Consider the following 17,847-nt stretch of genomic DNA (forward strand, 5'->3'; position numbering starts at 1 on the left):
TTGTCAAAAGAATAAGAAGGGTGTATATATTTAATATAATGGATATCGAAGGTTATTTTTATTTTATCTAGTATAGGACAATTTTTTAATAAATTCATTACAAAAATTGAAAATTATGGCGTCAATTACATTAATGCTTAAAACTATTCATATATTTAACCTTTAACAATTCAATATCCAATGTGGGCTGTACTGATGATCGTATCTGAACCTCTAGCCCCACTATTACCATTTGCACCAGCAATTTATAATATTTAATCAATTTCGTTTAGTGTAGCTTTTGAGTTTGATTCTTTTCTTTCCTTTCTAATTCTAAATTAACCCATTTCACAATTGCATCTAACGTCTTATCACATTTTGGGATATCAATATTATTTAATATACGTGAAACCATTGATTGATTAAATCCGATTGAATGGGTCGAAAGTTCCCTAATTTCAAGTGCTATCCTTGACTGGCTTGGAGCATCAAGCCCTTTTCTATATTCCATTACAACCTTGAAATTATTCATAATATCAGTTTCTTCTTTTGAGAAAACCTTTCTTTTTTTAGGTTTCCATTGTTCATACATATCATTTGTATCTGTTTGCAGATTTGTACTAAATTAAAAGCATTTATTAATAAATTATTATATAATTTCAATAATAAACATAAATAAAATTACCTTTTTTTACGCATTAACGTCTCTGCAATTAGATTTTGCGTAGATTTTAAGGTTTGAGTTCTAGTATAAATATATTGATCAATAGGTAAATTTTTTTTACCTATGTCTAAATTTTTGACAATATTGTTTTCAACTTCAACTGTAGCTGTTGTACGTCTTGTTCTGCTTTTTACAGCAGGAACCAAATTACTCCATAAAATAATCGTCTTCCACCATACTTTGTCCATATATTTTACTAAATTCAAACTATAAAAAGGATTTTTAATACTTTTTGATTGAGACAACTGTGCGCTAACTGTAATATCTAATTGTGGAATTAAAATTTTATAATTTTCGTTATTTTCTTGTATGATTTTTAATAATACATTATTATCTAAATTATAAGTCCATGAATGTGATTCTTCTGGATTTAATAAATGAGAAATTTGCATTGGTTATTATTCATATTTTCTTCCAAATTATTTGGATCCAAATGATCCAAGTCCAAACATAAATCTGGTATATTTGTTATATCAAAATTTTTGTTTAAAAACTTTTTTTTTTCAATTAGATTTATGTTTTCATTAGCTAATTCAAAATATTCTTGACTCATTATCCATTCCCATTTTTCGATTTCTCTTTCAGCATTTGGAAGAGTTTCCGTTACTCTAACAGAATTCCAAACTCGCATAGCAAACTTTGATAAAATTCCTCGATCATAGCCTGCCTAATATGGTGGCGTATAGCTCTAATTGCGTGTCCAAAACACCAACCAACTATTACTTTTGACCTATCAAATTCATTATTAATGACACTATTCGTCATTCTATCAATATACTGATCAACATTTTCGTTGTTATATTCTCCTAATATAGCAATCAATAAATTTCGTGCACAATCTGTATTAATTAAAAAAGGTACTGAATTTGAACCAAATAATTTTAATTCTTTTTGCCTATATATATGGAGATAATGCTGAAGATTTTTTGATGATAAATCATTCGTTACTAATTCAAATACGTCTACTGGAGGAGCATCTGATGAATTATTACTTGATGGCATTGTATAAAAAGCATTTAGAATTCTTTTGTTATTTGAATTATTTACTGGCGTAAGATAATGAGGTACAGGCTTTACAAGTTGTCCTGTATAGTCTAAAAAAATTCCAGGATTATTACTTACATTATAAGGCCACACAAATTCGAATTTTCGGTTCACTTCACCCGGCCGGGTCACTTTTTCAAATTTCAATAAAAAAAAGTTTATATATAAAAAATTTATCACGTGATCGGGACGTAATTTTATTGGCGGGTAAGTTTATCACGCGGCTGATAACTTCTAGAGCGAAAATAAATTCCTCCCTTTTAAAAGTTAACCAATCAAATGTCACGATTTTATATATAAACTTTTTTTACTAATAAACAATAAACCCCGGGTCCCCGGGTCGATTTTAAATTTCAATGTTACGTGAACCGAAAAATTGAATTTGTGTGGCCTAATGGTAATAACAAATTCCTGCTTCATTAAAAATTACAACTGATAAAGGTTGTGTTTGAATCGGTTCTTGAATAAATCCCCATAGTTGACGTTTATTAACTGAATGAGCGCCATTTTTTTTAATATAATCATCTTTTTCATTACTATTTATATCTAAAATAGCTGCATGTAACCGTTCACATAAGTTATAACCCGATTTATTTTCTTTATTTTTTGAAGAATAAATAGTTCGAGCTGAATGGGCTGATGGTATACCCTGTCAATTACCAGTGTAACGAACTTCATTTTTAACATTTAATAAAATTTTTTTCCTCATGTCACGAGGTGATCCAAAATCTTTTGATTTCGCTAATACTTGTCTTGCATATCCACGACATTGACCAAACATTTTTCCATCTAAATGCTTACACTTTCTTTTATTTGTCAAATATACTACATTAATTTTAACAACCTCTCTTAATTGAATTAGATCCATTTTATTAACAACTATTTTAAATGTTGTTTGATTACTTTTGTCACAACCTCCACAATAACATTGTTTAACTAAAGTTTTATTGTTTTCATATGTTTTGTTAACAGAAATTGATATTTGTGGTGGGAATTCAGGTTGTTTTCTAAGTAGTTCAAATAAATGATAATTGCTTATTTGCCAATCTCTCCAATGATAATTAAAATTTTGATTTTTATCAATATCACATATAAATAAAGAACTTAGTGCTTTTTGATAAGAAATTTCAAATTGAAAATCTTTTGCATCGGAATAAATCAAATAATCACCTATTAGGAATAAAATCACTATCAATTCCCATAAATAGTCCAATTATAGTGTTTGGATCTACTTCGCTATCAGTAATATGTTCATTATTTGTTTTATCAGCCGTTAAATCATTATGATTATTTTGCAAAGAAAGTACTTCTTGAATTAATGGAGATTGTTCATACTCTTTTCGTTTAAAAACTGGTACAAAATGATTGGATTTACCACTACTTTGAAAATCCTTTGCAGAAATAGAGCTCCACATAATAATACAATGTGGATAAAAATGATCACCTTGTCGTGGCATTATAATCCGATTATAAATTTGATTCATAAATGTATTACCAGTTTGTGGAAAGAGAGACTCAATAGGTCTATGCAAAACTGATGCCAATCCAAAAAAAGCAATCATAGAGCACCAAGAATTTGGTTTACACATTAATTTTAGTTCAGAAATGTATTCACTTGCTTTTTTAAAAGAATTATTTTGAGTTTCCATATTTATATTATCTAATGCTTTGTCTCGATAAAAAATGTCTTGTTCAAAAATTTCTTGTTGTAAATAATGATCCGCGTTCGCCATTAATTCAATCATCACAGCTAAACGTAATTGCATATGATTGTCCTCATGCCCAAAAGCAATTAATGAAGCACTATTAAAAAAACAATTGCCATTTGGGGTTGACTTAATACAGATATGATTAGCATACTTTTCAGGAATCAATTTCATCGCCTTATTATCTCTTTGGACATAATCCCATTCTTCGTAAATATGACTAAAATTAGTTGAAAGTATTACATTATTTAGATTAAATTGTGTGCCATAAGTAATTATATTTTTAAGTGTAATGTCATTTTTACAAAGAAAATTGAAAATGTCATATAAAGTATTTTCAGCCATAATTGAATTCATCTTGCAAAACACATGAAAAGTAGCAACAAAATAAATTTTACTGTAAAAACACTTAACAAATATAGATAGATAGTTGTAAGAAAAAGGTTTGTTAAGCTAAGGTAAAAGTGAAAAAAAATGTTTTATTAAGAAAGTGTAAAAAAAAGTTTTATTAAGCAAGAAATCACGTAAAAAAGTTGAATAAGAATGTTTATTAAGTAAAAAAAATGTGTAAAAGAATCAAAGAAAACGTTTTGTTGGTAAAAACACGCAAATATGATATGATTTATAATTATAATTTTTATGGTAAAGAAGCATTCATAAAAGAAGAAAGAATTATGTAATTTTTAATGGCAAAAATCCTTTTACAGAAGTCAAGCATTTGGATTCTTTAGATTTATGGTAGTAGTAATGGTAAAAGTAATTTTGTACATCAATATGCATATGTATATTGATGAATAAAGTTAGTCGTACTAGCAAAACCAATAAGTCATATGTTAATTAATATGATTAAATCAAAAATTCAGAATTACATTCATAATTTATTAAAATAAAAACAATAATGGAATACTAGATTCACATTAAAGAATAAGAATAGAAAATTATTTAGAAAATATTGCCACAAAATCACAAAAAATAAAAATATCCCTCTTGAATTTTGCAAAAATCCTAATAATAGAAAAAGAAAAAATGTTAAATTGAAGAAAAACAAAGTAAATTCGCTAAAATGACCCCTAAAAAAACCACTACCATAAACTTTATTTCCTGATTTCGCAATAGAAACATTTCTAAATGGTAAAGAAAGAAAAAAAAATGTCAAACTGAAGGGAAAAAATGTTAATTCGTTAAAATAATCCTGAACAATAACCTTACCTATAACCTTCTTAAATTTCACATAGAGTCGTTCCTAAATTATTGCGTGCAAAAATTCCTGAAAAAGCCTTGTCACGAAACTTAACTAAGCAGCCCTCTTGTTAAGTTTCTACAGTAAAAAAAAAGAAAAAAAGAATTCGTTTTAAAATTCTTTAAAAAAAAACATTTATATATGAAAGCTAATAATTTCACATAAAACTATTTCTAAAACTAGAAAAAGAAGAAAATAAATGGAAATTGAAATTTACTAAATTTACTACTACCACGAAACGTAAATACCAACTCTACGAAAAAAATAAAAATAAAAATAAAAAAAAAATATTTATCGCAAGTAATTTGTTACACGATTTTTTATAGTTTTGTGAAACATCTATTTACAAGCCACCAAGCCACACTATTCTGAGGGGAATATCACTCAACAAAAAATCGTGTAGTTTTCCGAAAAATTCGGAAAACATTTCGGAAAAATACATGATTATCCTATATTACTAATCGTTTATTTGATTAATTTGGGAATGATTATCATGCAGGCGTGATCTTGTTGTTGGTTGACCGTGTTTGTGCTATAAATAGCATATCATCTGATACCGCAGTAGTCACGTGATATAGGTAGGCAGGTAGCACGGAAATTGGCTAAGTAAGTTACTCCCTTATATAAGGCACGGAACGTAAAGTCAATTATATTTACTTTACGTTACTCCCCTTACTAATATAAACTTTGATTTATAGGATGCCTTGTGGCGCCTCAACCCCTTTGATTCAATTTTTTCCAAATATGTCACATGATGTACAATATTTATTAATCGGCTGATGGCTGATTTTTTAACTTAGCTAATTTTTGATCTGCTAAACTTAAAATTATATTGCAAAGATATTTTTTTTAAATTTTTTTTGCAAACAATTTATTCAAAATAATCTTATTTAATGAAATTTTATTTGCAAATATTAAAATTTAAGTCCCACATTTTCGATTTTAAAGAAAAAATTTACTGTATTTATTTTTAATGAATTAATACAAATAAAAAATAATAACAATAAATAAAAAAGATAAGATCAAGGAGAAAGATGCTAATAAACAAAATGAAATAACAATAGAGTAATGGAAAGAAGAAAGGGAGTAAAAAAGAGTAATGAGAAGTGATAGAAAACAAAAAGGAGAAATAGGATATGATGGATGATGAAAAAGAGTGATGGGAGACGGAAAGAAGTGATGGGAAGTGATGGGAGACGAAAAGAAGTGATGGGAGACGAAGAGGAGTGATGGGAGACGAAAAGAAGTGATGGAAGACGAAGAGGAGTGATGGGAGACGAAGAGGAGTGATGGGAGACAAAAAGGAGTGATGGGAGACAAAAAGAAATGATGGGAGACGAAAAGGAGTGATGAGAGACGAAAAGAAGTGATGGAAGACGAAAAGGAGTGATGGGAGACGAAAAGAAATGATGGGAGAGGAGTGATGGGAGACGAAAAGAAGTGATGGAGACAAAAAGAAATGATGGGAGACGATGAGAGACGAAAGGAAGTGATGAGAGACAAAAAGAAATGATGGGAAGTAAACAGGAGAGATGGAAAATGAAAAGATGTAATAGAAATAATGAGAGACGAATAATGAGAAGTAATATGAGGTGAAAAATGATGAGAGACAAAAAATGAAAAAAAGATCATGATAGGAAGTTGGGTAATGATAGGAAACCAAGTAAAAAACAAAAAACAAACAATGAAGTAAAAAAAAGAAATTAGTAAGAAACGAAATATAAAGATAACCAAATAAAAAATAAATAAAAAATAAAAAAAAGCATACCTTTATTAATTTTAGAACTGAAAGAACTAAAATATCTAAAAAAAAAACGAAATAAAATTAGTGAAAAACGAAATATGAAACAGAAACAAAATAAAAAATAATAAAAGATGAGTGAGAAACGAAACGTAAAGTGAAAAACAACTAAACAACTGAACCTTCCGGAAGGAACCGAGGAAATGAACCTATACTGAAAACGAGATTCGATAAACAAATAAACATGACGCGATCATGTAGCAAATATAAGGAGTAACGTAAAGTATTTACCAAAAAAATTTACGTTCCGTACCTTATATAAGAGAAGTAACGTAATAGATCATGTGACTTTACGTTACTTACATTTGCCAATTTCCGTTACTTACTTTCTATATATTCATAATTAGGCTTTATTCAAAGAGAATTTGAAGAACTTGATTTAAATAAATCAGTAAATAAAACTTCGTGAATTAAATCTTTAAATTTATCTCTACATGTTCACCTTTCGTCAAAAAAGCGCAATATTTTCTTTGCTTTCTTGCTCGAATAATAAATTAATATACAACAGCTAATAAAATTTAAAAGACTTTTCCGACTCTCCCTGTTGTGATTGTAATTTCTTGAGAATTAGAAGTATGAGAGGTTAATTTCTGTGATTTTTATTTCGTTTTGAAATGTTTTTTTTTTCCTCTTTCTTTTCGAAAAATCAGAATTTCGATTTTTCAATTTCTTTGTACTAGTCAATATATGTTTAGATCGAAATTAATTATAATTTCGGTCTGATATTATATGGAAATAATAACTATAAATTAGTAATTTTAACATGTCCAAAATATAATGACGACGAACTTTTTTTAAAAAACAATGAATCCAATAAAAAACTTGCGACTAAGCATAATTTGATATTTACAGCATTATAATATTATTGTAAATATAAAGAGACCTTATATAATATTACTAAAAGCATGTGATTTTTTTAAAGAAAAAAAATAATAATTTTAATATCACCATTTTACACAGCACTTTTCAACTATAAACTTTTTTTCCATAATTTACGAAATTAATGGCAACACAAGTAAGTTATAAAGGAGCTAAAAAATAAATGTGAGTATTAAATTTTTTCGGCAATTGAAAAATAGGCTGTTTTTATTATATCAACCCTTCCTCTTTCAAATCAACTCCCTTTCAAATATTACCTTATTAGTTTGTAGTACTCTGGTGAGTCTGGTGTGCAAATGTATCGTTCTTATACGATCAGGTGCTATGTTCTTATACGACGTATATGTCACATAATATAGGTCGTATAAGATAGTATGTCGTACACGTATAAGAACGATACATTTGCGTCTGGTGTACTACGATATCGTTATATCGGGTAACACGCTGGAGTGCTACGATCATACCATATTAGTGGAAGATCGTAGTACTGGAGTACTACGATCAATACCATATTAGTGTGGAGGAGTATAGGATAAAATACAATAATTAAGATCACACTTTTGCTGCTTCATAAAAGAATAGAAGAAGCAAGCATCAGTTTTTGGTTTTGATTATATAAATAAACAATTTTTTACAAATATAGTATTTACAAAATAAAAAAAAATCAAATAGTTTATGTGGTTTTTTTATGAATTTGTATATTATTATGATTATTGTTTCATTAGACTCTGTTGTCCTATACGGAAAAAAGAATGACTGTGGGTTTATTTATATTTAAATTTTGTAATATATTTCATTCATCATTGGGAAAAGCTTTAGTAAAACCAAAAGAATTATATGAGAATTCTTATGTTCAGCTAAGTCGTTAAAACTTTTATTTATAATATTATTGTAATCGTTAACGTTAACAATATTACATTTGTGATTATTAAACAAGAATTTAATGCCAACAAATTAGAAAAAAAATTTTTTCAAATACCGTGGAAAGGAAAATGGCTAGTATTAGGATTAGATCATCAGAGATATGCTGAAAGTGGATAGGCACAATATTTCATAATTGTTTCATAAGAGTGCATATGGCTTCATAGGTTGCGCACAAAACTCGACCGCTTAACGTGATTGTACTGTAGATCGTCCAGGTACGAATAACAAAAGTGGGGTACGAATAACAGCCACCCAGATTTTGACTAAAATAGTCAATTTATTTAATCTAGAAAACTTCTAATTTTGCATAATGAATCATAAATTTAAAAGACACTATATTATAATGGAATTTAAAGATCTTTTTTTACAAGAATATCTATTTTCTGATTATTTTGATAATAAGATCGTCTCAAACATTTCATTTCTATAAAAAAGATCATTATTTAACTAGTTTTTATATTTTAATACAATTTCGTGGTTCGTGAATGGCCGCAATGAATACGTTCCCGAGAAAGAGAATAATAATATAATAGCAACGCAAGATAATCTAACAACAACAGACATTAAACAAAATTTCGATGACAATGGTAATACCACGCAGTGATAACTAAGATGTAAACATTGTGTTTCATCCACTTGAATTTCAACAAACGTACAAAATTTTAAATCTAGAAATTAGATATAAACTTTTCTCGATTCGTTTTATATTATGGCATGCAAATTCGTTAGTTTTTTAAATTATAAATGTTTTACGTCTAAAATAGTAATTAATTATGGTAAATTAAGAGAAAAAAAAAGAAAAAGAATAGAAAACGCATATGAAAAATATATTAAAATTAACTATTATACATAGCTATTTATTTTTTAGCAATGAACAAGTTAAATTACAAATAATCTTTAAATTCAACCAAAATATGTATCTTAAGGATTTTTTTAAGAAAATCGATACATAAAATATAAGAAATAAAGATAATAACAAATTCATATTCGTTTCATAAAGAATCTTAAAATTATTACATTTTTTTTTTTTGAATTTAAAAAAAATTGTACAGTACATATAATTATAAACTTATTTTGGTGCAAGGAATTGTTTCAAATAATATTCAAGATTTTCTTTGAGTTCCCTAGAAAATTCAACATATATTTCTTGTTGTTGTTCATTATGATTAAATTCAACTCCATGAATATTTTTATTTAAATATTCAACGATTGACAAATGTGGAATTAATACACAAGTGACTTTATAACATTTTTTTTCTTCAACTTTGAGAAAATAAAATTCATGCAAATTATTTGGTTGAACATGATTTTGAGCTAAATAACTATTATTGTTATTGTCTAAGAGTTCAGATATAAGTTCAAAAGATATTGATGTTTCCCTATAACTAATATCGTAAATCTGATAATCATTGGGTGGTTTGTAAAAGAAATTTGAGATAACATCTTGTGAGTTGATGTCTTCTGTGGTCAATATTTGGTGATCTTGGACGAGTTGTCTTGGAGTCGTACTAATGTCATCTTGAGATATACTTGATACCACATGAGATAAATTATCATTGGTAACCATTTTTGGAGAATAATATATAGACTAAGCTGTTTAAGTATGAATTTTTCAATAATAAATTGATATTTTGAAGAATATAGATAGTATTTTTTTTTTTGAAATAATCAAATAAATAAATAAATAAATAAATATTCAATTTTTTAATTTATTTTGGAGGGCAATGAAATAAGCTATTTATATTAAAATCCCAAAAAATCGGAATGCGCTTGCGCCTGACTTATTAGGATCTTCGTATTATGTTCATAATATTTTCCGTCACCCAAATGTTCTCCACTAATAGTAATAATAGTAATAATAATAATACTGGGAGCGAGAGTAAGAGGGATGTATATGTATTTTTACCCTGAAAAGGGAATATTGCAAATACATGCATAAATGTGTGACAATAAATGTCATATTATGTGTAGGTTAAACAAGGGATTTTATACCACATAATAGTAATCAAATAATACTATTAATGATGATCATATTTACACTGTAATACAAGTTACGCAATAAGTTTCTATGATCATTTTTTTCATACGTACCGAATTTTTTTAAACTTCATATTAACTTACATTTTTTAAAAATATATGTAACTATTAACTAATAAAAACTCAAATCTTATAATGAATTTAGAAACTAAATTTTTATTGCTTTTTATAAATTTCTTGCATTAAATAAGGTACCAATTTGAATAAAAAGTACATTAAGCGGCTTTAAAGTACATGGCGAAGGACTGAAGAGTAAAGCAAGTCAAGATAAAAAATAAATTGTTTTGTTGAATTTCCCTTGAAGTTCAAATAACCCAATTTTTCCCAGGATGATTAGCCAACCAATAGATAAAATATCATGATATAACTTAAAATTTGTAAGCAGAAATAAAGGAGCAGGTGATAAAGAGTAAGATAAAGGAGGAAAAGATGAAGTAGTTTGGTACAATCATAAAAAATAATGAAATAAATTGTTAAATACATAAATTCTTCCAAAAACATAAAAAGCATAATTAAATAATGATAAATAAGAAGTGTGCAATAATGCACACACTTTTCTAATAATATATATACGCACTATTTAAATTATAATTTCATCCGCTCCTTGTGAAAGTCGTAAATAAAGCTTTACTAATAAGCTTTCTTCTAGACTTAATTTTTGTTGTGGAGACAATGGTATCTCATTATTTCGCATATTTACATCAAACTTCTCATTATTTAATAAATCTTCAACTGTTGAATGAGATAATAATTTACAGCTTACATAATAATTTACTGTATTGAATGAATAAATGAATTCATGATCATATTTAAGATGATAGTCAGAATCATCGTCATTTGAGAAGCCAGAATTTTCTTGAATAAGTTTGTAGGTTATTAAAAAAAATTTTTTATCGGTCGGTATACTATGAAAAAATCTCCCTTTAATAAGTAACCGACGTTGAATAACTGTTGCGACTGGATTAATAGCTGATGAAGTAGACATGTGGCCCTTTGATATATCAAAACGGATAATGTTTTAATATTTTAATATTTTAAATAAAAAAAATTGGAATGTAAATACGATAGAATCATCGAATTATGGTTTATATACCTTTATAATTTATCAAGATATCATATCGAGAAAATCTAAGAACCGTTAGTTCGATAAATTTAGTTAGCGTGATATACATTTCCCTCTAATAAAATGTTACTATCGTGAGAGAAAACACATTTACGGGATTTTACGGGTATTTATACTAGATTTAGATTGTTTGTGAGAAAAGCCCAAACAAAAAATTTTTAATCATTATTAATTGGGTAATATGAAGAACAATTCGAGCTTAGTTTTGGTAAATAATATCATTAGGCAATTCATCATGCAGTGATAGTGTGATACAAAAATGTGTTACAAAAAGTATTACAAGAAAAATAAAATATACTGTAATACGAATTTATAGTGACGTAGCACTGTAAACAAAGTTCCATATTATAAATAGAATTTAGTTGGTTATTGTGCAACAATCACTATACATAAATGTGTTACAAAAAAGTATTACAAGAAAAAAACATAAAAGATGACGTAGTACTGTAAACAAAGTTCCGCATATAAATAGACTTATTCCGCCGCAGGAAATTTTGCATAATTTTTTACTAAATAATTACAATGTAGGTAATAATGAAGAAAAGAGGAGAAAACATAATTGAAGTTTAAGAAATATGGCGTAAACGAAAATATTGCAGATGGTTAACTTTAAGTAAGAAATAATTTATAAAATGTGAATTTTTTTTGAAAAAATTATTAATCATTGAATTTTACCTTATAATTTATTAACCAGCATTAGATGGTTGAATATTTAAACGGAATGAATCACTCACTGTAAAAACACCTGAAAGAAAAGAATATTTAGTTGCTTTAATCAGAATCACATACAGGAAAGTTCCTTGCTTTAAAATTTCTGCAATTATAGAAAAAACCAGAGTGGATAAATTCACTGCTGTAGTAACTGATAATGCCTTTAACTGCCATATTGTCAGAAAAAAAAATAGAAGAAAAGTACAGTCATATTTGGGATATAAGACGTATAGATTATGCTATTAATTTAATGAAAGATGAACTATCCCAAGGTTTAAAAATATGAAAATTAATATTGAAGGATTACAAACATGGCATAAAACTAGTTGGACTATACAACAACAGATTCAATTCTACATCATCCTGTGTTTGACTGGGGTTTTTTAATAAATATGATTATATTATTTCAGTATATAATCACTAACAATTAAACTAACTTGATTATCAGCAGATATTATCAGAACATAATTTTATTATTTGATGTAGGACGAGGATAAATTGCTGTCAAATTCATTCAATTTGAGCTCCTATTCTTGAAGCAAAATTAGCTACTCTAGCTGATTGTTTTGTTCAAATGATTAAATTGGCAGTTATTACGTTTCAACTTCCTTCTTCAAATCTTGACAAGTCTGAAGTAATTCAAGTTTTTAATTATCATTATCTTGAATTACAACATTCTACTTATCTTTTTATGTTAGTTTGATTATCATTTTTTTTTTGATTTGTAACACACATTTCTTTATTAAGTTTAATTATCATTTTAAAATATTTATTAAAATTATTGTTTTGAGGTTTAGGTGTTAATAATGATGGATTCAGAAATGCTGCAATTTCTGCTACAACTCTTTGGAAGATTCTAGGTTATCCTGAAGAATAACGCAAAAAAACTTGTGATTTACCTTATGAAATGTTAATAGATACACTTTAAGTATGAGAATTATTTGGTATGACTTCTTTAGAAGCAGGTTGTAAACAAAATTTTCCCTTACTTAAAATGGATGATTGGAGATAAACATACAAGTCTTGATTTTAATAAACTCTAAGGTATTGTCAAAATTCATTCTGATTTATTCAACAAATATTAAGAATGAATTATTATATTAAATTAAAAGAAATTACAAGCATTTCTACTGTTAGTGAAATTATTTATTTAAATGAGGAAGAGAAATAGAAATGCAAACATGTATTAATTCGGTATTAGAAGATATCATTGATCTTACAAAACCATTTGATAATACAGAATAAAAGAAAATATGGATTTTAAATTTTTAATCCTATTGCTTTAGTTAATCAATTTTTAGAAACTATAATTTAAGTAATAAATCATAATATAAAGAGTTGAGCCGAATTCCTGATTGCCGATCATCCAAACCTGGTTTAATCACAGAAAATTCCACAACGTGAGCCGGGTCTGGATCACGTTGCGGCTAATTATTTTCGGCTAACTACACCATTATCACTCAATAAGTTTGCGGATTACTGTACATATTTGATGTTTATAAGTACAGTGTATCACAGCACCAGCCACAGGTGTGATTTGACAAATAAAAGAAATTGGCTTATTATTGTTTTGAAACTGTTTGTGAAAATTCTTGGTTATTTCCTGTTGCATTACAACAGGATTGATGTGTTTAACTTAATATAACAATTAAAATTTTGATTAATATTTAGGTAATAATAAAAAAAATTTAAACTTACTAAAAATAAAATATTTTTAAAAAAGTTGAAACTTTTAGTTTAAAATAAAAAACCAATTAAAGATTTTGTTTCAGTTTTTTAAAAAAAAAAAAATAAAATTTAAAATTTCAGAAAAAATTTCGGTCTGTAAGAACCGGTTTAAAAGAACTGAAATAATACAGCGTATAGCATCGTATAATGGGCTTTTTTTTATTATTTTTTTTTTGTATTCTTAACTGTCCGTAGAGGAACAAATTATAAACACATACGTGTCATAAAAAAATATCAGAATTGGATAAGCCACAAATCTCATGATTTGAGCACATGACAATCATGACATAGCCAACCAAATTATTTCAATTATGGAATAAATTTGGCGCAGTCACGCATTTCATTATTTTCATATGGTATAATTTATGAGAAAATTTATTTTATTTTAAAGACAGTATAATTACTCAAAATATGGTCAGGTTTAGTTAATGAAAATAACTTACAAATTACAAATTTATTATTGAGAAAATTGAAGCATTATAATTAGATTGTAATTTATTTATTGAATATATATCAAGAATGCCAATATAATGAAATTGTTATTTTTTTAATTTGTCAATCCACTTATAATAAACATAGAAAATAAATTTATATACATATACTTTGCAAGTTTGGTATAATTTATAATTTAAAATACCCTGCTAAAAGTGGTATCATCGATTATTAACATATTAATTGCTTGTCTTTTTCATAATTCAACTATCTTTATACAAATTTTGACTAAATACTATATAATAATAGGTATTTTAAAGTTAAATCTAGATATTTAGTGCGGAAAAGTCTGTTATCACATATACTGTATGGCCGTGTATGGCTGTGTATTGGATAAGATGGCAATCTCATAAATTACATGTCAAGATTAGCAACGTAAATATTAAGCCTACTTTTAAGCCTTAATTAACATGTTTATTTTGTGGCTGTAATGGTGGCTTTAATGGTAATTGGAGTTGTCTTGCTTTAAACTTGAAATTTCATCCAGATGTTACTTAAAAATAGATAAGCTTCATGTGTTAAAAATCAAATATAAATAGGTTAAGAATTTATGATAAATCAAATTATTTTACTTTTTTACTTTTCCTTTCCCCTTTTTGTTCTCTAATCAAGCCAATATCATACTATATACCATATACCAGTCAAAGATATCAAAGAATCCTCTACCCCTATAAAAAATTTTATCCACTATTTCTGTAAATACACTGTAAAAATGAGCCTTTCACGGATCCATTCACGGAAAATGTATAAATTCCGTAATATAAGGTTATTAATTCTGGAAATATGAGCCTTTTACGGAAAAAAGATGGAATATAAAAAACGGTTTGACTTTTTTTACAGGGTATCAGTCAAAATACCAAACAATCTAAAATAATATCAAAGCATCCTATTATGAGTCTTAAGATATTACCATTTTCATAAAATAATAATATTATTATTAATATGATTATCCTTAACCAGATACCAAAGATTAGTATGCTTTAACAGAAGTAAAAACATCAATGAGTTCATCAGCAAGTGCAACAGCGTCTAAAGTGAAACAAGTACCAGCTACATACAGAAGTGATAGTATCAATAGAATCATGGCACAAACTTCAGAAATGGAAACATTTGCAGAATCAGGTGTGGCAGTGTCATGAGAGGCTGTATGGTAACAGAATAGTAGAAAAGAATTACACATAATTCCATAGATACTTTTGCAATAATAACTACTAGTCACAACCAGTATCACAATTACTTATAGTTACAAACTGGAGAGTTTCACTATCTTGCCATTTTGAAATGAGCTGAAGAATTTTATAATAGAAATAGTTTGAAACATGCTTTATACTTAAAATTTCATATAACATTATTGTTATTAGTTATTACAAAATAGAATTATTTGTTCAGAATATTTTTATATTTATAATTAAGTTATTGATTATCAATTTTAAGAAAACTGCATATATAAGATTTATATGATTAGGGAAATGATCTTTTAAAATAAATCAATGATTATATCAAACAAATTCCCTTTATTCATAATTTCCAAATATTGTATTGGAAAGATAGATATACAATATTTACTATCTTACTGTTCATCAGGAAATTGAGTGGACTCTTAGAATTAGCACAGGATAACCAATGATAACCCAGACAAATTCAAATAACAGCATCAGCAGCGAGACCAACTGACTAGTGCTTCGATCCGTTTCTAGTCCATCCGGATGAATCCGGATGAATCCGGATTTTTTTTTCATCCGGATATCCGGTTTTGATCCGGATTTTGATCCGGATGAAAAATATCCGGATTCATCCGGAATCTGGATAGAAAAAAAAAAAATTTTTCTAATATTTTTTATAGATTTTGTAATAAATAAATAGTCTATTAGTTTTGCAACTGATAAATAATTTTGTAATATATAAATTTTGTCATGAACAACGATAAATTGATGATTAGTAAAAAATTATTTATTTATTATTAATTTATTTAATATAATTAAAGTGAAAATTATTTTTACATTTTTATTAATCTTATTAAGTAAAATCATAATTTAAGACGCGATATTGTTTTTTAAGCCTGATTTTTATCAAAATTTGAATAAAATTTGTAACTCAGGCCAAATTAATAGTGCCGGTAAAATAAGCTAATTCAAATTCAATAATCAAATCGGAAAAAAGGCTACAAAATTTAAAAAAACCTACCTAATTGTATTAATAAGTACCATTATCTCAGGACCCCGAAATATATATGTAGAGGTCAGGTCCAGAAGTGGTCCAAAATACGCATTCTTTCAGGGCCGGAATTACGATAATTTCAGCCATTATCTAAATTAGGAAATATTATTTTGGCTGGGATTATCCATAAAAGGAATGATCTACATGATTTTTTTGACTCATTATACGCAAACTCTGACCTGACCCTTTTATGTATATTTCGGGGTCCTATTATCTTTAATATGGATCGTCATATGCAATCTAAAAAATTTTATATATGAAATCTGATCTGGATTCCGGATTTCACCCAGATTTCTGACCCGGATTTCAATCCGGATCAAACCGGATATAATCCGGATTTTTTTTTTGTGTAATCCGGATGACGGATTTCATCCGGATCGAAGCACTACAACTGACCAGATAACCAGCATTCTGCAGTCCTACCATTTTACTGAGGAGGCCATATAATTTTAACTTCTGAGATTTTGGAGTCACAAATATGGAATACTTTTTTATAATTAAAATAGTATAGATATCACGAATTTAAGTTTGTGTAATAGCTAATAAAGATGCGCACACTTGAGTTAGATAAATACATAATACAAAATTACACGCCTAAATTTAGATTTTGCAATTTATTTTTTACATATCACTTCGTTAAATTATTTTTTTAAATGAAAAAAAAAGTGGTCGGCAAAGTGATAATACGAAAGCCTGCTATGTTTATAATAAACATATTTAAGTTAACCGATTATGGTCGTTTATTTTTTTTAGCAATGAACAAGATAAAGCGAGAAGTTTTTAAATAAATAAATTCATAATCACAACTACTTTAAAAATTGCTTATTATTGAATAAAATAAAACATAATTTTAAAATAATTCAACTTTGGATCATAAAAATCTTTTACATATTTTTTTTTTTAATGTAAAATGGCAACTTATTTTGATACAAGAAATTGTTTCAAATAATATTCAAGATTTTCTCTGAGTTTCCTAGAAAATTCAACGTATATTTCTTGTTGTACATTATAATTATCGCTGTTTTCAAATTAGTGCGACCCCTGCATGTCACCCCCTAAGGAAATCGGTTTTCGCAAATGTGGAAAACCCAGAATTTTTCTGAATAACTTTGTAGAAAAGGTCCGATTGCTAGTGATTTCTGGAGGAAATCTCAGGAAATTTTTAATTATTCAAATAGTTTGCTTATAAGTGTTTCCTCTGGAAATCGCTAATAATTGACCCTTTCCTACGTAGTTATTCAG

General features: G+C 27.2%; 6 protein-coding genes across 6 annotated transcripts; all 6 read right to left on the reverse strand.

Annotated features, from left to right (window-relative positions):
• Positions 1-268: 268 nt before the first annotated feature.
• On the reverse strand, positions 269-1,095 carry OCT59_010595 (uncharacterized protein; the record flags this gene model as incomplete). Its single annotated transcript, XM_025311239.1, has 2 exons — positions 269-599; positions 665-1,095. 2 exons carry the CDS (start codon positions 1,093-1,095, stop codon positions 269-271), a joined length of 762 nt encoding a protein of 253 aa, XP_025173596.1.
• A 211-nt stretch (positions 1,096-1,306) lies between these two features.
• Positions 1,307-1,705, reverse strand: OCT59_010596 (uncharacterized protein; the record flags this gene model as incomplete). Its single annotated transcript, XM_066136019.1, has 1 exon — positions 1,307-1,705. The coding sequence occupies one exon, from the start codon at positions 1,703-1,705 to the stop codon at positions 1,307-1,309; it is 399 nt and encodes a 132-aa protein (XP_066000695.1).
• A 433-nt stretch (positions 1,706-2,138) lies between these two features.
• Positions 2,139-3,810, reverse strand: OCT59_010597 (uncharacterized protein; the record flags this gene model as incomplete). The annotated part of the gene is made up of 3 exons (XM_025329284.2): positions 2,139-2,344; positions 2,408-2,754; positions 2,918-3,810. The coding sequence occupies 3 exons, from the start codon at positions 3,808-3,810 to the stop codon at positions 2,139-2,141; spliced, it is 1,446 nt and encodes a 481-aa protein (XP_025173597.2).
• Positions 3,811-9,366: 5,556 nt separating this feature from the next.
• OCT59_010598 (uncharacterized protein) lies at positions 9,367-9,864 on the reverse strand (the record flags this gene model as incomplete). Its single annotated transcript, XM_025311240.1, has 1 exon — positions 9,367-9,864. The coding sequence occupies one exon, from the start codon at positions 9,862-9,864 to the stop codon at positions 9,367-9,369; it is 498 nt and encodes a 165-aa protein (XP_025173598.1).
• A 1,050-nt stretch (positions 9,865-10,914) lies between these two features.
• Positions 10,915-11,319, reverse strand: OCT59_010599 (uncharacterized protein; the record flags this gene model as incomplete). The annotated part of the gene is made up of 1 exon (XM_025326965.1): positions 10,915-11,319. One exon carries the CDS (start codon positions 11,317-11,319, stop codon positions 10,915-10,917), a length of 405 nt encoding a protein of 134 aa, XP_025173599.1.
• A 3,635-nt stretch (positions 11,320-14,954) lies between these two features.
• Positions 14,955-16,343, reverse strand: OCT59_010600 (uncharacterized protein). The gene has a single exon (XM_066136021.1). It carries the CDS (start codon positions 15,566-15,568, stop codon positions 15,359-15,361), a length of 210 nt encoding a protein of 69 aa, XP_066000696.1. The 5' UTR covers positions 15,569-16,343; the 3' UTR covers positions 14,955-15,358.
• Between the last annotated feature and the right edge of the window lie 1,504 nt (positions 16,344-17,847).

Source organism: Rhizophagus irregularis, chromosome 19 (genome assembly GCF_026210795.1).
Source record: "Rhizophagus irregularis chromosome 19, complete sequence".
In the NCBI taxonomy this organism is placed as follows: domain Eukaryota; kingdom Fungi; phylum Glomeromycota; class Glomeromycetes; order Glomerales; family Glomeraceae; genus Rhizophagus; species Rhizophagus irregularis.

What these genes read in the sequence shown, in the direction of transcription:
- OCT59_010600 (XM_066136021.1), bottom strand. Translation starts at nt 15,568, where the DNA reads ATGTGTAATTCTTTTCTACTATTCTGTTACCATACAGCCTCTCATGAC.